At 44.2% G+C, this 23884-nt stretch overlaps 1 protein-coding gene across 12 annotated transcripts in view; it reads right to left on the bottom strand.

The window, feature by feature from the left end:
- The window catches only part of DZIP1L (DAZ interacting zinc finger protein 1 like), a 47351-nt gene that overhangs the window by 9458 nt on the left and 14009 nt on the right, over positions 1 to 23884 (bottom strand). For 10 of the 12 annotated variants that reach the window (XM_067737717.1, XM_067737714.1, XM_067737715.1 and 7 more), the window contains 8 exons: positions 21369 to 21453; positions 18149 to 18282; positions 17310 to 17471; positions 14314 to 14442; positions 8046 to 8108; positions 6663 to 6803; positions 4349 to 4379; positions 3165 to 3218 (listed from right to left, as the gene is read on the bottom strand). In XM_067737717.1, the coding sequence (XP_067593818.1) occupies positions 3165 to 3218; positions 4349 to 4379; positions 6663 to 6803; positions 8046 to 8108; positions 14314 to 14442; positions 17310 to 17471; positions 18149 to 18282; positions 21369 to 21453 (799 nt within the window). The remainder of the gene's footprint in view (positions 1 to 3164; positions 3219 to 4348; positions 4380 to 6662; positions 6804 to 8045; positions 8109 to 14313; positions 14443 to 17309; positions 17472 to 18148; positions 18283 to 21368; positions 21454 to 23884) is intronic. The other 2 variants (XM_067737712.1, XM_067737711.1) reach the window with 1 other exon arrangement.

Here is a 23884-nt window from a genome sequence, read left to right as displayed (position 1 = left end):
AGCCACACCGCACACAGCCAGGGATCCTGGTCTCCAGCCTGTGCACCCAGGGCCACCGATCCCCTCTGAGCGTCCATCCCCGGGTCCTTCTCCTCCTGGGAACCACTGCTGCAGACCCGCTACCCACCTTCAGGATCCTCATCCCCTGCCGGTCTGGCCCTCCAAGATCTGGCTCAGTCCTGTCCCAGGTTAACTGAGAGATTTCAGGCTTTTGACTCACAGCTGAGTCCTGACAGCAGGTTGTTCCCTGGGTTCTGGTCTTCACGCCCCCCGCCCCCGCCCCAGCTTTATTGAGATGTAATTGACATACAGCACTGTATAAGTTTAAGATGTACAACATAATGATCTGGCTTACATGCACGATGTATGTATACATATACATATGGTGGACAGATAGCTCCCTGCTCCCCTTGTTCACTGTCTAAATCAGGCGTTCTCCCTCCAATTATATACATCAGAATTGCCTGGGTTTAAAGTGTACATTCTCTGACCCATCCTCCAGAGAGTCTGATGCCATAGGTCTGGGGAAGGGCCCTGGAATCTGCATTTTAACTTGCCCAGATGATTCTGATGGAGGTGAGCCACAGCCTGCACCTTGAGAAATACCGACCCAGCGGGTAACAAGATAAGCAATTACAATAAAATGTGATAACTGCTACAAAGGGGCCATCCCGGGTGAGTCAGGGAAGGCCTCCCAGAAGTGCTCTTCAGGTCCAATGCCGGGGGCCACTGTGGTTACAGATGGACCAGCCTTTTGATTCACTCAGTAGATGTTTACTGACAAGTAATATGGAGCTTGAACAGGCCAGTGCTGAGGATACTAAAGAAAACTCTCAAGGAGCTCACAGTCAAGGCGATGGCCTTAACCCTGGCTGCCTATCGGAATCACCTGGGCTCCATCCCAAGCTAATTATATCAGAATCTCGGAGGGTGGGCCCCAGGCCTTACGATCTATTTGTGAAACTCCCCAGACCTAACAGCAACCATGCCTGAGAACCAGCTGTTCTAGAGCAGCGGTTCTCAAAGTGTGAGCCACGGCATCGGCACCACCTGTCACTTATTAGAAACGCAGATTCTCAGATCCCAGTCCAACCTACTGAATCAAAAATTCTGGAGCTAGGGGCTTCCCTGGTGGTGCAGTGGTTGAGTCCGCCTGCCGATGCAGGGGACGCAGGTTCATGCCCCGGTCTGGGAAGATCCCACATGCCGCGGAGCGGCCAGGCCCGTGAGCCATGGCCGCTGAGCCTGCGCGTCCGGAGCCTGTGCTCCGCAACGGGAGAGGCCACAACAGTGAGAGGCCCGCGTACCACAAAAAAAAAAAAAAAAAAAAAAAAATTCTGGAGGTAGATCCCAGCAATCTGTGTTTTAACAAGCCCCCCACTGCCCCTCAGGGTTGACGCTCTTCCATAAAGTTTGCACAGGGCATGAGCCCCAGTTTTGGCTGCATGTTGAAATCACCTGTGGAGGTTTAAGTACTACTGATGCCTGGGACGCCCCTCACCGCGTGTTGTGATTTAGGTAGTAGGGGACTGGCATGGTCCTCCAGAGAGCTGCAAGCAGCCTGGGAGCTTCTTAGTGTGCAGCCAGTTGCAGAGAGCCGCGGGCCCCGCAGCGGTCCTCCAACTAGAGCAAGCCCCAGGATGCCCTGGAGGGCGGGTGCTGACAGAGATGGCTGGGCCCTGCCCCAGAAGTTCTCATTCAGTCTGTGTGGCATGGGGCCGAGAATTTGAAATTTTTACGTTTCTAGTAAGTTCCCAAGGGATGCTGCTCTGCTGGTCTGGGACGAGCAAGTGAAGAGGCACAGCACAGCCTGACAAAGGTCTGGGTCCCGCCTGCAACAGGATGGGGCATGGAGGGGGTGGGGAGACGTCTCCCTAACTCGCACTTCTCAGCCTCCTTCTCCTCGAACTCTAGGCCCCCATTGGAGGATTTGGTTCATCCCCACTGTGGACCTTGTGTTACTCAAGGTTACATGTAACCAATTTTTGCTACTATATCCCAAGGTTAAACGCACTGGGTGGGGAGCGAGGTAGCAGAGGACTGATTAGGTAAATTTAGGTTCAACCATCCAATGGAATACTGCGAAGTCCTGATAAATTAATGCAGCAGCTCTATATAAAGGGATTGGAAATGACTTCCCAGATACGCTGTTAAGCCATAACCACAGAAAAATATGTACACTGTGCTCCCGTTTAGGAAAAAGGAAAAGAATGCATACATCTATGTGCCTGTGTTTGCACCAAGTATCTCTGGAAAGATGCGTAACAAACCATTAACAATGGAATCTCTGGGCGGAGACTGGATGGTCCAGCAGGAGGAAGACCTACTTCTCACTGTGCACCCTTTTGCTTTTCTTTCCTTCTCCCTTTTTTTTTTTTTTTTTTTGTTTTTGGTCAATAGCATAGATTACTGTCTCAAAAGTAAACTATTACATTAAAAAACAAAATAAAACACCCCACGATGAACTCTTTGGTGACACCAATAAAACCCTTTCCTGGGTGCACCTGTTGGGTCGCTCTGGGACTGTCACATCACAGCCTGGCTGGGCAGGCAGGCCTGGTCAGCAGGTTGGCTGTGAGCTCTCTGACCTTTCCTGGGAGCTCCTTCTTCCTGACCCTCTCAGGAGAGTCTATTTTTTTCACTTCTCCTCCTTTGCATTCCCTGGAAACATCTGGTTGAGAGCTCGGCAGAGGGAGTGAATAAAGCAGCAGGTACCCAGGGCTCTGCAGAGGGCGCCGAGGAGGATCCCTGCACATCAGTTAGGTCCCGTGGGATCTGTCTGCAGCATGCTCGCCATGCAGAAGAAAACCGCAAAGGTCATTTGAAGCCAACGCAGGGAGGCTCCATCCACCGCTCTGGGTAGTACCAGGCAAGCGGTGGGGCAGGCACCAGGGACAGGCTATGCAGCAGACACCGCGCCAAATCCTGACTCCACCACCTGCCGGCTCTGTGACTCTGGGAAAGTCACTGACCCTCTCTGAGCCTGGGTGAACCAGCAGGCTGCACGTTAGTACCTGTGTGTAATGTGCCTGGCAAGTGCTTAAGAAATATTTATTTCACGTCCCCAGTTCCCGTGCCCCAGCCTCAGGTAGCCAGACACAGTTAAGTAGGGACAAGCTAAACAATGAAGAGGGCCGCCCCCAGGGAAGAAAAGGGAGCCTCACCTTCCTCGGAAGAGTCCTTCTCTGTGTCCACAGCCTTCGGGCCCTTGCGGATCCCTGAGGAGAGCAGGAGTAGTTAGTGTCTCCAATGCCTTGGACCCCATCCCCGCCTTAGAGGAAAGCACGGGACAGCATGTGAGTGCTGGCCAGACACAGCAAGCCCTCGAGTCGGTTCTCTAGCAGAGAGAGGCAGGATGGAGCAGTGGTCACAACCATGGACCCTGGAGGCAGAAAGATCAGAGTCCACGTTCCAGCTCTGCCCCCCAACTAGCTGCACACGACACGGTAAGTCCTTGAACTTCCCTAAGCCTCAGGCTCCTCATCCAGAAAGTGAGAACAATAATACCCGCCCCACGTTAAATCATGGCGACAATGGACTTGAAGTCCATGGCACACAGCTCCTATGGATGGCTCACACCCCAGCCCCAGCACCCAGGAGATCAAGGCCATAGAAATAGTGCCTCTCTGAACTGGTTGCGAGGCTGGGAAAGAAATGTCTAGCCTCGAGGCAAGACATCTGGGGGAGATGTGTGGGTCTGCAAGGAGAGGCAGAAGGGAAGCTACAGGCATAGGGCAGGGGAGGCGGCGTGGAGTAGAAGGGCCAGGTTTCATAAGCAGGAGGGGCCCCCTGTAGGTTGCTGGCGCCCTTTAGACGCCAGCGCCTGTGTCCGTCAGACACACACAAGCACGCACACCAGCACGCCGGAGTACCCAAGAGGAGGAGGGCGTACCCTCCAGACAGGCCACATTCACACAGATTCACAGGGATTTGGGGTCAACTCGCTACACGCTGGAAACAAGGTAAAGTTGGATGGAACTGAATCACAGGCACGGTGAATTAGAAAGAGCCTGTTCAGGAGCCCTGCCTGCCCCATCCACCACTGCCCCCAAGATCCTCACTGCCAGCTCCCACCTCATGTCTCCACCGTCCTACAGAGAAGAGCAGGCCAGGCAAGAAACCCTGCCAGCCGCATGGAACGCCTTCAGCACAAACCTGGGCTGGAGCCCTGTCTGTCCCAGAAACCGACGTCTTCTCACCCTCCCCCACCCAGCCGGAGAGCCTGACGCTACAGGCCCCTGCGCTGCTGCCACCACCCTCGTCCTATACATTGACTGGTGGGGGACAAGAGACAGGAGAGACCAAGACGATAGCTACAATTGTTACAAACCTCCCCGTACAGACTTACCCTCCACCTTCCTGAGAGACATGGTCTGGATCTGCAAAGATGTGGAACAGAGCAGGTTACAGCCAGCAGGGGACTCTGCTGTGAGCGGTGGCTCTGTCTAGCTCTGTGAAGAAGGGACGGCCAGTGTTTCCATGCCAACCACTGGGAACTGGAGGGAGCTCAGAGTACTCTGCCCCAGCCCCTCAATGGCACCAAGGGTGAACAGCAGCACCGAGATGGTACCATGCTCCACTCTCCCTTGGTGAGGAGACAAGAATGCCCCTCTTCAGAGAGGCACTGTGGTTTGAAGGGCAGGAGCCCCATGCAAGCAGAGGGGGGCAGGCACACAGGCAGTACTGTCGGTATAATTGGTGGAAATCAGCCAGGGCAAGGGAGGCTCCCCTCCTGCGATGTGGGCATCTGAGCTGAGTGCCCCGTGGGAGGGAGGAGGCATGATGTGGACAGTCACCGACTCTCTGCTCAACCCCTCTTTTCCAGGAAGTGCTTCCTCTTCCTCCTTCCACATAGTTGCAGACAGGACAGCCCCTTGTGGCAACGAGTCCCCCACACCACAGCCAGGTTTGGGCAGAGAATTCTGGACTGGTAACATGTGAACTCAAGAGCTCGTGACAGCCAACTGGTTTGAGTTTTGGTTGTCACTGTTTATTTGTTTGCTTGTTTGTCTTGCCATGTAAGGCAGACATGGAGTGGAAGCTGACCTTCAGAGTAAAAGAAAAAATCGAAGCGGATACAGAGAGAGGAACAGAGACACACAGCAGAGGAAAACTCCTGACTACACTCATGTCTCTGGTCCCAGTTCATTCCTAGACTTCGCTGCACCCCTGCCTCGAGCTCTCTGAGACACCCAGTCTACCCTTATGACAAATCCCCTCTTCTGCTTAGGCTTGAGTTGTTTTTCATTACTTACTGATGAATGACTCATCCAACGTCCATTTCTAACTATTCCTCCTTTGCTTACCTCTACCCTAGAAAGTATAAAACTAATTATTCCCTTTCTAACCTTCCTTGCAACTATAGTTGCCCATATAACACAGCTTTGAACAGTAAAATGTAAGTAGAAGTCTTGGGAAAGAGCCTTTTCATCAACTGCTTCCATTGGATATGACTGTGACGGTTGGGGCTATGGCAGCCATCTTGCAACTATGAGAGTCAAGCATGAGAACAAAAGTCAATATGCTGAAGATGGTAATTAAAGAAAAAAAGAAACAGAGTCTGGGTTTCCAATGGCATAATCTTGCAGCTAAACCAAGGCCATCAACTGTCACCTCTTTTGGTGTTACAATAAAAATAAGCCCCTGTTAACCTATTCTGCTATGTTTAGCCAGTGGGTTCCTAACTGAAACATGTGCAAACAAGAGTTCTGGGTAACATAAGGAGGAAACCTTCAGACTGGACCTGAGGCGGCCACAGCTGTGAAGAGTTAAGTGTGTTGGGGGAGAAACAGTAAAAAGAAAAGCATCAGGGCCATGGGTTAATAAGATATGTTGACAGTGAAGTATAGCTGGGAGAACAGAAAGGCACAAATAGAAAGAGGTACAGGAAGAGTGGATTAGACAGTGACAGTGGGTGCTCAGCCCAGGGAAGCTATGTGGAGGGTGGTATCAGACTCATGGCAAAGGACCTGAGGCCACAGGAGGGCCCAGCTGGGGACAGATACTCATCTCCACCGACCTGGGGCTCAGAAGGAGGAGCTGAGCCCAGGCTGGGCAGAGAGTGATCTGCATTAGATGAAGAGTCACAGGGGCCAGTTCTAGGAGAGGGTGCTTAGTGAGGGACGCCTTTTCATCACACTAGTTTATCTGACAACTTCATCAGAGGCAGTCAATTTATGAAAAAGGAATTAGTTAAGAAATGATGTCTGAGGACACAGTGAAAGGGGCACACGCTTTGCATTCCACCTGCCTGGCGAGGGTTGAATCTCACCCCTGTCATTTAGAACGTGCCCCGTGTGGACTCGAGTGAGGCACTTGACTTCTCCTGCCTGTTTCATCATCTGTCAAATGAAGATGGGGAGAAGGTAATATCTACCTTGAAGGGCAGCAGTGAGGCTTCCACGGAGGGATAAGCAAAGTGTCAACCAGGTGCTGGCCCTCACACGGTCTCTGGTGGTACCGTGAACCCACTAACACTGGACAGCAGGCACGTCTTCAGCATCTTCATCACTTCCTGCCCCTCAAATCTGAGGACTCTTCTGTCTCCTCAAAGAGTCTGACTAATGAGGCTAGTGCCGGTAAGTCCAGAAGAATCTAAGGAAATCCTCGCAGGGAAGAGGCCTAGGGCTCCAGGTCCTGGCTGGGAGGAGGGACACACCTACCATCTCCTCCTGGGAGGCGATGAGCCTGGTTTGTTCCTGGAGCTGGGCGCGAAGGGCAGTGATCTGGCGCTGGGCCTGGATAGCTGCTTTCCTCTGATCCTGAGACAGGGAGGCCTGGAGCCTCTCGTTCTGCTCCTGCAGCTGGTGGCACAGGATGGTCGGTCAGTCACATGTCTGCAGGGACCTCTGAGTGCCCAGTGCCTGCAGGGCCTGCACCTGTAGGCAAACGCTGGTCGGGGTTTCACCTGAAGCAGGTGGAGTGTCTCCAGACCGGGGCAGGTGGCTTTCTAACAAGACTGACTTCCTTCCCATTTGAGAACATTTCAAGTGGTGTCTGAGAAGTGAGAATTGAATGCAGGCCCCTAAGGTCAGGGCGAAAGGCTCCCTGTCCGGTGTGCCACCCACTGAAGGACAGTCAAGTTGAGGCGAAAATGATCAAATGGATGTTTTTAGGTGAAGACAAAAGGTGAAGGAAATGCCGTCTAAGAGCAGAGAGAAAATGACACTATTTATTTTTAAATAAAACCTCTGATGTAAGAGCAGAGAGAAAATGACACTTTATTTTTGCATAAAGAACCTCTAGAAGAATACAAGAAAGCAATAAAAGTGGTCACCTGTGGGGTGGGTGTCGGGGACAGGGAGATGGAAACGGAGCAGAAGTAAGACTTTACTCCATGTACCTTAATATAGTTCTTCTGCTTTTGGAACGAACTTGAATGCATTTCCCATTTTTAAATGTTTCAAATAAGATAAACCCATCAGATGGGAATTACTGGAACGGGGGGAATCCATCCTGCGCCAGACTCAGACCTAAGCACCTTCACCTTCTGAGCTTTCCGCAGCAGCACCTGGGGCTCCTGTTAACCGGCTTCCTCCTCAACTTGCCTCCTTGTCAGGGACATTTTTAGAGAAGCTGTTTTCTCTGCCCTGAGGCCTGCTGCTCTCTGCCCACTGGTCTCAGTGTCTGAACCCTTCCATTTGAGCTGCCCGTGAACTATCACTGAGGTCCACAGCCACCGGGCTCTCTCCTGGTTGGAGTTTCAAAGGAGGGCCCAAACACAGAATGACCAGGCAGCTCTCTGAGTTTTACAGCACCACCCTCCTTGGAGCACCTTATGGGGTCACTGCAGAGGAAACCACAGAGAAAGGATGTGTTGGATTCAGAAGAGAAGGCCCAGAGGCCCCTGCTCCCTGCCAGGGAAGCTGCTCTCTGGGCAGCCGACCCCTCTGTGTATTGACGGGGGTCAGCAGCCAGGAACAGTATCAGCAAAAAATTATTTTCTGCCAACCAGTTCAAGGGGTGGGGGCTGAAGGATGGGGAGCTGAAGGATGAGAGGAGGTCGTGGGAAACCAGGCTCCCCAAAGCGGTCCAGTGAGACCTACCTCTCTCTTCTGAGCTGCATGCTCTTCCTGCAATACCTTCATTTTTCTCTTCCATTCTGTTTTCTGGAAAAGATTAAATGCTTATCAAGTGGGCCCCTCTAGATATTAAAATATACTATAAAACTACACGAGTAGTAGAAAACCCAGACAAAGATGGGGAAAAAATGGAATCTGAGTCTGGGGGAAGATGGATTATTGACAAATGGTGTTCAAACAAGTAGTTAACTGCCTGAAAAAAGATATGAACTTGGATGCTTATTTCATATCTTAAACGAAAATAAATTCTAGGTGGTAAAAGATTTCAACTTAAAACATGTAAGTGACGTCAGCAAGATGATGGACCAGGAGGTTCCAGCTCTCAAAACACCCACAGATGAGACCTTTATGGGAGCCTGGGAATCCAGCTGAGAGGTCCCAGCACCTCGGTGAAGCAAAAAAACCCAAGAACAGACACACTGAAGAGGGGAAGAAGAACAGCTTTCACCTCACCTGTGTCACCCCTCACCCAAGGTGGCACAGCTCAGCGCCAAGAGAGACCCACTCAGCCCACAATCTCTCCCATGGGGAAAGTGAGAGCAAGTGAGCACCCAACTGCCCCAGCCTTGAAGGATGCTGCCCAGGAGGCCCACTTCCGCCTCACCCCACCCAGAACTGAGGGAATCAGCACAGCTGACTCGGTTTTTGGTCCTGGCACACGGATCTCAACACCAGCTTGAGATCCTACTGGCTAGCTTGTGGACAGTGGAAGGTGTGGAGGAGGAAAAGTAAAAGTGTAGACTATTTGTATGCAATCAAAGTTAAGTTGTTTTGGGCTTAAAACAGAGTGCTGTAATTATAAGATGTTTTATATAATCTAATACTAATCACAAAGAAAAAACCTGTGGCAGATATACAAAAGAGAAAGAGAAAGGAATCAAAGCATACCGTGACAAAAAAAATCATCAACTCACAAATGAAGACAGCAAGAGAAAAAGAAAGGGACAAAGTAACTACAGAACAGTCTGAAAACCATTAACAAAATGGCAATAGAAAATCCTTACCTAACAGTAATTACTTAAAATTTAAATGGATTAAATTCTCCAACCAAAAGATCAAAAGTGGCTAAATGGATTTTTAAAAAAAGATCCAACTATATGCTGCGTACAAGAGACTCAGGTTAGCTTTAAGGACACACATAGGCTGAAACTGAAGGGATGAGAGAAGACATTTCATGCAAATGGTAAACAAAAGAGAACAGGATACCTATACTTATATCAGACAAAATAAGTCAAAAACTGTTACTAGAGACAAAGAAGGTCACTACATATAGGGATCAATTCATCAGGAGGATATAACGACTGTAAATATACAGTCAGCCCTCCATATCCATAGGTTCCACATCTGTGTATCCCACATCCATGGATTTAACTAACCATGGATTGAAGATATTTGGAAAAAAGTTCCAGAAAGTTCCAAAAAGCAAAGCTTGAATTTGCCTCATGCTGGCAACTATTTACATAGCATTTACATTGTATTACAATATTTACAACTAGTTACATAGAATTTACATTGTATTAGGTATTATAAGTAATTAGAAGTAATCTATAGATGATGTAGAGTATATGGGAGGATGTGCAAAACATAAGGGACTTGAGTATCTGAGAACTTTGGTATCCATAGCGGGTCTGGAACCAATCTCCTATGAATGGATACTGAGGGATGACTATATACTCACCCAACATAGGAGCACCTAAATATATAAAGCAAATATTAACAGAACTGAAGGGAGAAATAGACAGTAATACAATAATAGGAGGGGATTTCAATACTCCACTTTCAACAATGGATATATCATCTAGACAGAAAATCAGTAAGTAAACAATGGACTTGAACAGCACTATAGACCAAGTGTACTGAACAGGCATACATAGAACATCCCATCCAAGTAGCAGAGTACACATTCTCCTCAAATGCCCAAAGAACATTCCCCAGGACAGATCACACGTTAGCCCACAAAACAAGTCTTGCCAATTTAAGCTTGAAATCATAACAAGTTAATCTTTTCCAACCACGATGCTATGAAACTAGAAATCAATAATAGGAGAGAAACAGGATAATTTACAAATGTGTAGATATTAAACAACACATTCCTGAACAAAGAAGAAATCAAAAGAGAAACAAAAAAAAAACTTGTGACAAACAAAAATGGAAACACAACATACCAAAACTTCTGGGATGCAGCAAAAGCAGTTCTATGAGGGAAGTTGACAGTCATAAAATTTTACATTAAGAAAAAGGAAAGATCTCAAATAAATAACCTAACTTTATACACCAAGGACCTAGAAAAAGAATAATAAACTAAACCCAAAGTTAGCAAAAGGCAGGAAGTAATAAAGAGTAGATCAGACATAAACGGAATAGAGAACAGAAAAACAATAGACAAGATCAACAAAAGTAAGAGTTAGTTTTTGAAAAGATAAACAAAATTGACAAATCCTTGGCTAGATTAAGAAAAAAAGAGAAGTCTCAAACATATAAAATCAGAAATAAAAGAGGAGACACTACAACTGTTATCACAGAAATGCAAAGGATTACAAGAGATGTCTATACACAGTTACACACCAATAAATTGGATAACCTAGAAAAAACAGACAACATTTTCCTAGCAATATACAACCAACCAAGACTGAATCATAAAAAAACAGAAAATCTGAACAGACCAATAATGAGTAGGGAGATTGAATCAGTGGTCAAAAACCTCCCAACAAAGAAAATCCCAGAACTGGATGGCTTCACTGGTGAATTCTACTAAATGTTTAAAGAATTAATGCAAATTCTTCCCAAAAATTGAAGAGGAAGAAACTTCCAAACACATTTTATGAGGCCAGTATTGCCCTTGTCAAATGCCAGAGAAGGACACTACAAGAAAAAAAATTATAGGCCAATATCCTTAAAGAACATAGACGCAAAAATATTCAACAAAATACAAGCATATTAAAAGGATCATACAACATGATCAGGTAGGATTCATCCCCAGAATACAAGAATGGTTCAACATACACAAATCAATACACGTGATACACTACATTAACAAAATAAAGGATAAAATTATATGATCATTTCAATAGATGTAGAAAAAGCATTCGACAAAATTCAATATCCTTCTTTGATAAAAAAAAAACTCTCATCAAAGTGTGTATAGAAGGAATATACCTCAACATAATAAAGGCCATATATAGACAAACCCAGAGGTAACATCATACTCAACAGTGAAAGCTGAACACTTTTCCTCCAAGATCAGAAACAAGACAAGAATGTTCACTCTCACCATTCTTATTCAACATGGTACTGGAAGTCCTAGCCAGAGCACTGAGACAAGAAAAAAAATAAAAGGCATCCAAATTGGGAAGGAAGAAGTAAAATTATCTGTTTGCAGATGAGATGACCGATGACCTTACAAATGGAAAATCCTAAAGACTCCACCAAAAAAAAAAAAACTGTTAATATAAACAAATTTGGTAAAGTTGCAGGATACAAAATCAGCATGCAAAAATCAGTTGTATTTCTCTACACTAAAAACAAACTATCCAAAAAAGAAAATAAGAAAACTATCCCATTTACAATAGCATCAAAATCAATTAAATATAGGAATAAACTTATCCAAGGAGGTGGAAGAGCTATACAGTGAAAACTATAAAACGTCAATGAAATAAACTGTAGAAGACAAATAAACGAAAAGATATCCCATGCTCATGGATTGGAAGAATATTGTTAAAATACCCATACTACCCAAAACAATTTACATATTCAAAGCAATCCGTATCAATATTTTAATGTCATTTTTCACAGAAATAGAAAAAAAAATCTTAAAATTCATGTGGAACCACAAAAGACCACAAATAGCCAAACCAATCTTGAGCAAGAAGACAAACTAGAGGCATCACTTCCTGATTTCAAATTGTATTACAAAGCTACAGTAATTAAAACAGTATGGTACTGGCATAAAAACAGACACACAGACCAATGGAACAGAATACGAAATCCAAAATTAAACCCACATATGTATGGTCAACAAATCTTCAACAAGGGCACCCAGAATACAAAATAGGAAAAGAATAGTCTCTTCAGTAAATGGTGTTGGGAAAATGGATATCCACATGCAAAAGCATGAAATTGGACCAATATCTTACACCATATACAAAAGCCAACTCAAAATGGATTAAAGACTTAAATGTAAGACATGAAACCCTAAAAATCCTAGAAGAAAACAGGGACATTGATCTTGTCAATGATTTTTGGATGTGATACCAAAAGCACAGGCAACAAAAGCAAAAATAAACAAATGGGACTACATCAAACTAATGTTTCTTTACAGCAAAGAAACCATCAACTGATGAAAAGATGACCTATGAAATGGGAGAAAATATTTGCAAACCATGTATCTCATAAGGAGTTAATATCCAAAATACAAGGAACTCATATAACTCAACAGCAAAAACCAATCCAATTAAAAATGGACAAAGGACTTGAATAGACATTTCTCCAAAGAAGACCTACAAATGGTCAACAGGTATACGAAAATGTGCTCAACATCATTATTCAGCAGAAAAATGCAAATCAAACTACAATGAGATTATCATCTCATACCTGTCAGAATGGCTACTATTTTTAAAAGTAACAAAAGATAACAAGTGTTGGCAAGGATGTGGAAAGAAGGAAACATTTTACACTGTTGGTGGGAATGTAACTCGGTACAGTCATTATGGAAAAACATATGGGGGCTCCTCAAAAAAATTAAAAACCAAGAGAGTTACTCATTTTCCCAGGGGAATCTCCCATGTATCCATGAGGTATACATGTTAATAAACTTGTTTGTTTTCCTCTTATTAAAAAAATTAAAAACAAAACTACCATATAATCCAGCAATCCCACTTCTTGATTGATTCAAAGGAATTGAAATAAGGATCTCAAAGAAATACTCACACTCCCATGTTCATTGCAGCAGTATTCACAATAGCCAAAATACAGCTACACTTACCCCCAGATTCAATGAGTTATATACATTAAATATGCACAGCTTTTTACATGTGAATCGTACCTCAATAAAGTGACATGTATGAATGAATGAATGGATGAATGAATGAACAAACAAACTAACAAAAAGAAAACACAGGAATATTTTCTTTTTCTCTTTTTGGCCACACTGTGCAGCTTGTGGGATCTTAGTTGCCTGACTAGGGATCGAACCCAGGACCCTGCCAGTGGAAGCATGGAGTCCTAATCACTGTACAGCCAGGGAATTCCCATGATTATTTTCTTTTTAAATCTCAGAGTGGAATCTGATCATTTTGACCACATAAACATTATTAATTTTGTATGGTCAAGACCATGATAAACAAAGTTTAAGGATGACTAGGAAATAGGGGAAAATAGCCACAACAAGAGCAACCAAGGGTTGGTTAATTTCCATACGTTACACAAACTCACAAATTGGTAAGGATATCAACAGAAAAAATAGGCAAAGTATGTGAAAGAGTTCATAGAAAAAGAACGGCTTTTTTAAATGTGAAACTTGAAACATCAAGCAGTGGAAACGCTTCACCTCTGCTAGTTAAATGTTAAGCTCTTTCTTAACAGTCTTGGAGAGCAGAAGCAGGACATGATTGAATGACTGTGCCCTTCCTGGCCATGGAACTATCAGTGATACAGACCATATGTAACTGGACTGATGTAAGGTTCATCCAGTGGAGGCCAGGCCACCCCCTCCCAGCCCATGACAGCAGATTGTGCATGACCTCACATTAGTGACCTCACATTAGCAGCATGAAATCAGCCATGGTGGGAATATTTACACCACAGAAAATGGCAAATGCTACAAATCAAAGCTTTTTTAGTTCCAGACAACCGGTTGTTACGTATTTAACATCACACCATTAGACCCATGCCAAATATCTTTAAAGCCAGAAGACTGTCACACTTTCTAAGAATTGTTTTCAACTGGGTTGGAATCAAAATGAGGGCAAGGGTGTCCAGTAAGATACACGGCTGAATGTATTTTGAAAAAACTCCCAGGCAAATCTGACATTGCACACATTTATGTCACCAGCCTCACCTGAGAATCCTAAGAACCCTACTCTATGCTTTCATGAATTGCCAGAAGGTCTGAAAATATAGAACTTTGATGTCTTTCAACTTCCCTTAAACCACAGAGCAAAACCGACAAACTCTGTCGGAAGACAGCATGGTTCTCGCCTGGCTCTGGGAAGGAAGGAACGGGGCATCGGCTCACCTGAATCTCCATCTTCTCCTTCAGGCCCCGGAGCTCCTGAGCCTGGCTGAGTCGTTCCTCGGGATCCTCATCCTGCAGGGACCCGAGGTTGGACTTCATCACCTTGTGGGACTGCAGTGCCTGCAGTTTCTGAAAAGACCAGTGTGCAGTTTCATTCAGATGAACATCTTATCATGATGTTGTCTTTTATACCCAGAGCAGTGTCAGAAGGGCACACCTAACCCCAACCACAAAGCCCCAACCTGAACTCACTAGGTATCTGCATGCCTGCAAACATTCACACAAGTTCACACTCCCCTTCACTCGTGTTCTCCTGAGAGCTCAGCCCTTGTGCAGGAGAAGCAAATTCCCATGGAAGAACAGGATTCAAGAGTGTCATTTCCATCGCGCTGAAATTCTGCTGTACTTCAAACCCGGAACTTGCCTGACGGCTTTCCCATTTCTTCCTCAGTCTCGAATAGGCTGAAGAGAATCAGACTATCGGAGCTTTGAGGAGGGTCTCAGGCACTCCAGACCACTCCCTGAGGACTCCTGGCCCTCTTCCCACAAAGAAAAATCCTGGCTGTCACCAAGAAGGCCTGGCTTTTCACAACTTGGAGTCATGTCACCAACGCCTAGTGCTCCCCAAGCTAATAGTGTATGGTGTGAAGGAAAAGGCATGGAAAAGCGGATCAAAGACAAGGTGCCTTTCCACCCCCCTATGGTTATATTTTTAAATATATCACTACTGCAGTGACAAAAGCAATTATCTCCATCTCCATTACTATAACAAACTCAAAAGCCCTATTCAAGCTTTAGAGAACAGTTAAGTCCCTGAGTTTAACTTCTCACTCTTGCTAATCTTTAACTCTTCTCAGTTCCTGCTAAAGCAATATCGGGTCCAAGTGTTAACCATTTCTAAACCCCTTGAATATTTTTGTAGAGTCAAATGCTTGATCAGATGTATGCACAACTTTCGGCCCCTGAGGTGTCACTTCTGTCTTCACACTGCTGCTTATGACACACCAGGGAGCTGGCTTTCTTGGCATCACAAACCTTCATGGTGTTTTCCTTTCAAGTGGGGTAAAGTGGACTTACAGTGTTTTTCACAACCACTCTAAATGGAATCTTATCTGTTTCCCCTTCCCCCAGAATTTTTAAAAAATAAATCAACAAGATAATTATCCAACTACACTGAGAATCTTGTATCCAGTTTGGTTCCTATACTTTAATAAAAGTGAAATAATAAAATGTCAGGTGAGAGGAGATGGGCGGGGGAGACACACAAACACAAAAATACAACAGAAGCCATCCTATAGGGGAAAGGCAAAAAAAAAAAAAAAAAAAAAAGGATGTTCCCGTTTAGGACAGTGTGATCCAAGTTAAAAGGAAACCATGGATGGTAGTAAGAATTATGTCCTCATTTACCACAACCCAGAATTTCCTAACCAAAAGTAACCTTTTGATTTTTGAGGACACGGTTTATGAACAACAACTCCAAATTCAAATCAATACCTAGGTATCTAACGTGTCTAGTCAAAGAGTACCATGTCAGGGGAAGCATGAGAGTCAGGGAGTTTCAGATGAGCTCAGAGATGATGGGTGTGGAGCTGGGGGTTAGGAGTGTGACATCCACATGGTGGGGCAGCATCTTGTCCTCCACAGATTATCTCTGTCCACCCTGGGGGAACATTTAGGAATGGGAGGACTTGGGTCACTATCGATACACACACACACACACACACACACACACACACACACACACGCAGAGCTCTCATTGCACTCCCACCGCCCTCCACCCTTGGCTTTCCATCTCAGATTGAGACCACCAAGGCTCCACGCATATCCTACAACAATCCCCTTCTAGAAAAGTTGTCTAGGTGTTTCTTTAGGCAAAGCATGCAATCATCATGAGAAACACTATTACACAATTCATTTTCAAATCAAGAAAAGATTCTCCTTGATGTTCAGTGGACCAATAAGAGCTAAATACATCCTGAAAATACTTCTCCTCAAACACTGTCCCTGATACGGTTTTAGTTATACAGGTTTATATGGGAAGATACAGTCCACGGATAACTTTAGTAAGGTTTTCTTGAATAAACTTAATAACATATCCAGTAGAAGAGCAGGGGCTTTGAAGTTTAAGGAGCTGGGTTCAAATCCCAGCGCTACCTCTTAACAGCTGTGTGACCTTAGGCAAGTTATGTGACCTCAGTGTCTTGGCCTGTAAAGGAGGAATGATAATAGCCTTTTTTTTTAAAAAAAAAAAAAAAAGAACTTTATTTCTATTTTTTTTTTTTTACTTTTTGGCCATACTGTGCAGCACGTGGGATCTTCGTTCCCTGACCAGGGATCCCTGCGGTGAAAGTGCAGAGCCCTAACCACTGGACTGCCAGGGAATTCCCTAAAAAAAGAACTTTCAAAAAGAAATTAATAAACTAATGACACACTTACCTTTAGAATGTTATAGTTGTTTGGTTGTTATGAGGATTAAAAGTTAGTGTATGTAAAGTACTCTGTACAGGGGCTAGAAAAGTTTCAGTAAATGTTAGCTATTATGTGTGACCCCCACAGACCCCAACAGACAGCCTCGCCTGTAGCCAGGGCTCAGCAAGTACTTGTTAGAAGAAAAATGCATTCATTTACATTTTGCCTCATTTCTTGTCCAGTGATGAAAGCCCTTTGAGAAAATAAGGATAATGTCTCAGGAGCTCTTACTATATGCCAGATAATGTTAAGTGCTGTCTATGTGTTAATTTAACCCTTTCAGAAACCTATCCTACAGAAAATAAACTGAGGCAGAGGAAGGTTAGGTAACTAGCCTAAGATCACACAGCCAGTATGTGATGGAGCAGGGATTCAATCCTGGGCACTGGCCTCTAGTATCTGGCCTCACAGTGTATTACCCACCCCCAATGGCAGATGACAGAGAACTAGTACAAACAAAGAAATGAATTTTGAGAATAAGCAGGTTTTCAACTAAAGAACTCTGAGAACCCTTTTAGGTTGGGTACCTCTTCTAGCGTAGAGTTCTGGTTGGCAACGCTTTTAAATTCATCCCAAAATAATTTTTTGAGCTTGTCTATTTCCCCGTATAGCTTGGCCCGCTCTTTTTCTTTCCATTCATCAAATTCTTTCTTAGCTTCTGCTTCCCTCTGGCGAGTGATCTCTGCTTCCTACAAAGAAAAGCAAGAACAAGAGAATCATTAATTCCACATTATGACAAATATTTACCGAGAAACTGCTAGGGCTCCTTGTCTGTGCAAGCCACTATGGAGACCCAAAGAACATTCATCCCCCGGTCCCCACTGCTGGGACAGGGAGTGGGATTAGTCTTATCTGAACCGTAAAGGCCCTTGAGGATGGGGATCATGTCTTTTCTCTCTTTATATTCCTCACAATGCCTGGCATAGTTGGTGCTCAGTAAATGCACGCTGAGGGAAGGAGTGATGAATGAATAAATGCCAGAAGGAGTGAGGCAAGTTTATGCATTTTCGTTCTACAAATACTTACTGAGTACCTCCTCTGGGCTGCCTTTGGGAGCTTATCCAGTCTTTGTCCTTAAAAAGCTAACATTATATTGTAAGAAGTTAAAATTCAGGTTCAAATGCTCTCCGAAGGTGCTAATGCAAGAAGCTGCAGCTCTCTTTTGGCCATACAGGTCTGACCAAGTAATTGAATTTTCCTTGCCAAACTACCCAAAATCATTTAGCACATCCAGGAAGATGCCATCCTAGCTCTGTCTCCTGCTCTATGAAACAGCCAGAATTTTGGCCCTGTGGGATGCGAGTGCATCATGGGTCTCTCAGCTAGTCCGTGACCAAGCCCCCTGCCGTTTTCTCTCCACGCCCACCTGAAGCTGCCGCTGCCTCTCCGCTGCCCTCTGCGCTTCCAGCTCCCCTTGGGTCCACTTCAGCTTGGCCCACAGCTCTTCCAACACCTCCTCCACTGGCTGCTCCTGCTTCTTCTGCTTTCCTGTGGGGTCCACTCGAAGAGAGGGTGACGGCGTAAGTCAAAGTCAGTGGAACGTATACCGTCACACCTCAGTCTGAGTTCAGCTTTGCCACTTACATTGTACACTGACTCTGGGCAAATGACAGAACCTCCCTGACCCTCTGTTTCTCCAAACTGGAAAATGGACATAGTAATAGCACCTAACCCAGAGAGTTACTGTGAGGATGAAATGTGATAATGCAAAGGGCTTAGCGTAGTGCCTGGCAGAACAGCTCAATCCATGTGAACTATTGTTGTCATTTAAAATAACTATTTTGACAGTACTAACACATGGTAATGTGAATGCAAAATCAGCAGAGTAACAGAAGCAGAATACCAAATAGTTGTGTACACACTGATTATCAATACAAAGAACATGTCTATGTATCCTGACAGCAATCAGAGGGGAATTTAAAAGACTGATAATAATTGTAGTTTTAAGTTCACTCTTTTCAGGAATATAGTGTAGTTGAAATGTGTAGTTTTAAATTTCCAGTGGGAAAAGGCAGCAGGCACTACGAGGAAACCTTGAATTACAGAAGAGTTCTCTAACTAAATCACATAATGATAAACTAAGAGTTAATGAAAGACACCAATTGTTCTTGAACATTTGTTACTTTTTTTAATTTATTTATTTATTTTTGGCTGTGTGCCAGGGCCTTCTCTAGTTGCGGCAAGCGGGGGCCACTCTTCATCACGGTGCGCGGGCCTCTCACTATCGTGGCCTCTCTCGTTGCAGAGCACAGGCTCCAGACGCGCGGGCTCAGTAGTTGTGGCTCACGGGCCTAGCTGCTCCGCGGCATGGGGGATCCTCCCAGACCAGGGCTCGAACCCGTGTCCCCTGCATTAGCAGGCAGATTCTCAACCACTGCGCCACCAGGGAAGCCCAACATTTGTTACTTTTTAAAGTACATTTAGAGACTATTAGATGGTACTGTTACTGAAACTTTAAGCTTTACTCTGAAAAGAAATATATGGCTTTTCTCAGATGGGACTTTTTAGAAACAAGCAACTTTTAGATGCAGTGTAAATTAATTTGGGTTAATTAAGTGATCTGAGGTGAGTCTGGAATGGGAGGGCTGGGTTATCTGAGAAGGCAGCTGCCTGACTATAAATTAATGAACATTAATGTAGCAAAAGTTGCCTTAAGAACATATTTTTCCTCTCCTTACAGCACTTTACATTAAGGAAATAACAAGGAATATGCACAACGATTTATGTACAAGAATGTTATCATCATGTGACTTATAACAGGAAAATTTTTTAGTAGCCCATATAAATTGAGAAATAATTCAACTGTGAAATATATTATGATCGCCACATGATGAAATACTATTCAGCCATTAAAAATCATGTTTTCAAAGATGATTTACTGACTTTGGAAAATGTGATATATTCTTAACTGAAAATAAGCAGTGTCAAAACTGCATCCTATATGACTATATTTGTATAAAGAAAAATAATGACTGAGAATATACCAACATATTAACTGCAGGTGATATTGTCCACAGTTTTTATTTTCTCTTTTCTACCTTTCTGTATTTAAATTTTCTAGATCAAAGGCATATTTTTTCCAATTTCTTTATTGTGATGAAATATACATAACAGAAAATTTACCACCTTAGCCATTCTTTTTTTTTTTTTTTTTTCGGTACGCGGGCCTCTCACTGTTGTGGCCTCTCCCGTTGCGGAGCACAGGCTCCGGATGCGCAGGCTCAGCAGCCATGGCTCACGGGCCCAGCCGTTCCACGGCATGTGGGATCCTCCCGGACCGGGGCACGAACCCGTGTCCCCTGCATCGGCAGGCGGACTCTCAACCACTGCGCCACCAGGGAAGCCCCCGCCTTAGCCATTCTTAAATGTATAGTTCGGTGGTATTACATACCTTCATGATGTTGTGCAACCATTACCACCATCCATCTTCAGAATGCTTTTCATCTCGTAAATCAGCAACTCTAGTCTCACTAAACACTAACTCCCCATTCCCCCTTCCTCTAGCCCCTGGCAACCATCATTCTACTTTCTGTTTCTATGAATTTGACTATTCTAGGTACCTCATTTAAGTAAAATCATATAGTATTTGTCCTTCTGTGACTGGCTTAGCTCACTTAGCATAATACCCTGTTGTAGCATATTGCAGAATTACCTTTCTTTTTAAGGCTGAATAGTATTTCTTTGTATCTATATACTACACATTGCTTATCCATTCATCTGTCAATGGACATTTGGGTTCTTCTACATCTGAGCTACTATGAATATGTGTATAAATACCTCTCCAAAGATATATATCTTTATCAGAAAAAAATATTTAACAAGTAGAAAATCTGTTTTTCTTTAGCAGCCTCTAATGCAGAACCAAGAAGAATTAGATATATAATAAATGCATAGTAACCAGGTGAATTGTGCTGTTTTAAAACTCTGTTCTTTGAAAAAGAAATTAAAATAAAGGGAAAAATATTTTATTCAATGGGATTTTTATCTTTAATTTATATTACATTTTATCACATTATATTTTCGTATCTATATTTATTTTACGTTTTAACAGCTATTTCTTACTGGACCTCAAAAAACAGATATAAAGTACGCAAACCTCTTAATGGGAAAAACATACAGCCTTGCTACTCGTTTTAGAATTTGAAACAGTAAAATTACAGTGATTAAGTCATAATAAGCTCATGACATTAAAAAAGTCAAAGAATTGGTCTGACTGCTCATTAAGCCCAGTTAAGCTTATTCATAGTCAGCACCAGAGAACAGCAAATTCCAGAAGGCTGGGAGGTAAGGGCCCTTCAAAGTCACTCTGTCTGACTGCCCCATTCACAGTGAAGGACAGAGGAGGAAACACTGACCGTGGTCATATAACAGAAGGGGACAAAGCTAAGACTGGAACCTACCTGTCTGACTCCCAGCCCTTTTTCTCTAAACACGTGGTCAGAAACCCTCCCCGCCCCATGTGGGATCCCCCCATCCTCAACTGGATGATGAGGTTCTGAGGGCAGCTTTGGTGGTGTACATGCCCCTCACCCACTGAACACAAGCCCAGGCCCTTGCACGGTCCCAGGAGGGCCACCTGGACTCACCACCTTCCACCACGCCCGTATGTCTGCGCTGGATGTGGCCCCGGAGAAAGGTGGCGTTCATGAAGGTCTTGTCACACAGGTGGCACTACACAGAGGGAAGTAGTGGGAAGTGCAGGATTAGCTCACCTGAGTCAGCCAGGGATTCTCCCTCTATCAAAACTCTCATTCCTTGGGCCCCTTGGGCTGCTTCATATATAAAGAGTTTGATTTACTGAGTAAGGCAGTGACTGAACCCAAAATATATATACTATATATTTTATCCCCCCCCAATATATATATATATTTTTTTCTTTTTCTGAATTTTAAAACACTACCAGTGCCATGGGGAGCTAGGAACAATGATTAGTATCATCCTTTGCTGATACTAAGGAATTTTTGTTGGTTTTTCAGGGCATGATGATGGTATTACGTTTATGTTTAAAAGTGGGATGGGAGTCCCTGCCTTTTAGAGCTACATAGTGAAATATTTACAGATAAACTCATATGACTGATACACTTCAAAATAATACAGGGCTGGGGGAAATTGGGTAGAGGAACAAATGCGACAACATTGGCCATGAGTTGATAACTATTGGGCTGGAGAGTGTGAAGATGAAGGTTCATTATATTATTCTCTCTACTTTCGTATATGTTTGAAATTTTCCACAATAAAAAGGTTTTTATCAAAAAACACCAATGTCCAAGTCTCACCCAGAGTTGAGAACCACTGGAGCAAAGGGTAGTAAATATAGCATCTGAAATTCCACTTCACTCTCCTCAAGCATTTCAGACAATGCCAATCCAGCATATCATTTTTTCACTGTAAAACTTCAAAATTCTTCCAACACGGCTTTGCAGGCTGCCATTGCTAGTCAATCAGAGTAAGAGGGCAGATTATTTGCTGTCTTTACACAAAGGCAAATGTGACAGAAATTGCCAATCGTCCCCCAGTACCAGTTTTCCCTTTTACCTTAGCAATAGAAACCTTGATTTTTAGCTGACCGTGAGGCTAATGAGAATATATGTCACCTCCTCCCTTACAACCAGGTGTGACCATGTGACTAAATTCTGGCCAATGGCATGTAAACAGAAGCGGTACATGCAACCACTTTTGGGAGGTGTCATTAAAGAAAGAGCCATGATATTCCTCACCCTCCCTCCTCCTGCTGAATGGAATGTGCACCTGAGAGGTGGAACTCAGGCAGCCATCTTGGACCAGGAGGCAGAAGTCACACAATGAGGCTGGAGAGAAACAAATCCAGAACTGGGTCCGCGATTACATGCCACCCCTGGATTGTTTACCTCTAAACTTTGTTCATGAGAGAGAGAAATAAACTTCTATCTGGTTTAAACAATTATAATTTGAGGTTTCCTGTCACCCACAGCCAAACCTAATCCAGATGGATACAGTCTGGGTTGACGGACTCTGCCCACTCCTGAGTTCTAAAGTGACACATGAATTTCTAGTTGTTTGAAGGAATATCAGCTGGGGGGCAGGGAATATGTTACAAGGCATCTTATTCCAAATTATAAGCCCGTCCCCTCAACCCACCCTTCCCTGCTTCCCCTTTTCCACCCCAAGCAGCACACTCACAAACCAGGCACCAGACTAGTCCCTCCACCATGCCAGCTTTGAACCTGGGAAAATGAGATGCTGGCATTGCAGTGGCCCAACTTGCTGCCACACGGGCAGAGGGTTTCTGAGAATGGAATCCACACTGACAAAGAACTGCCAAGAGCTGCAGAGAGAGAAACTAGATTCTGGTGCCATCACCTAAGTCCCACCATAACCCTGGATCTTTCAGTTAAATTAACCAATAAATTCCTTATTGGCCTAAGCCAGGTTAGACTGCTGTTTTGTCCTTTACTGCTGGAAAGGTTCTGACCCTTTTCTCGTAATTAACATTATATTAATTATGTCAATTACCATTCAATCCACTAACATCATGTCCTAATGATTCCTTCTGTCCACCCACCCCCAAACTATGAATTTCTGTTAAACCTGAACCAGCATGATTTGTGTCTTCATTCTCAGAGCCTGGCAGAGGGCCGGGCCCCCTGACAAGCTACTAAAGGGCAACTGTCCCCGATCCGCTCTTTCCATAGAAAGAAACGCAAATGCTCAAATGCCACTCTGGGGAATGAACTGTCACTTGGCTGACTAATAGAGTCACTTTTCCAGAACAGGCCTGGCTCTACCAGTCCCCTGTCACACACCTCTTACACACACCTTTACACATCACACTCTCTACACACACACACACACAGCCTTCGTATATACACACTCACGCCCTCCATGAATACACACACCCTTACACACATACAACCCTTCATTCATTCACACACACGCACCATAAATATATCTTCACATGCAAGCATGTTACACACCACACACTCTACATACATACCTACACATACCAGTCACAGATGTACCTTCCAATCACAGACACCATCCATAAACACACATACACACCTTGCATACATTCACACATGCACACGAGACATGAACTCATACACACACCTGCCACACATGTACA

Source organism: Pseudorca crassidens, chromosome 5 (genome assembly GCF_039906515.1).
Source record: "Pseudorca crassidens isolate mPseCra1 chromosome 5, mPseCra1.hap1, whole genome shotgun sequence".
Lineage (NCBI taxonomy): Eukaryota > Metazoa > Chordata > Mammalia > Artiodactyla > Delphinidae > Pseudorca > Pseudorca crassidens.
The sequence above is the reverse complement of the archived record's forward strand: the minus strand, read 5'-3'. Positions and strand labels throughout refer to the sequence as shown.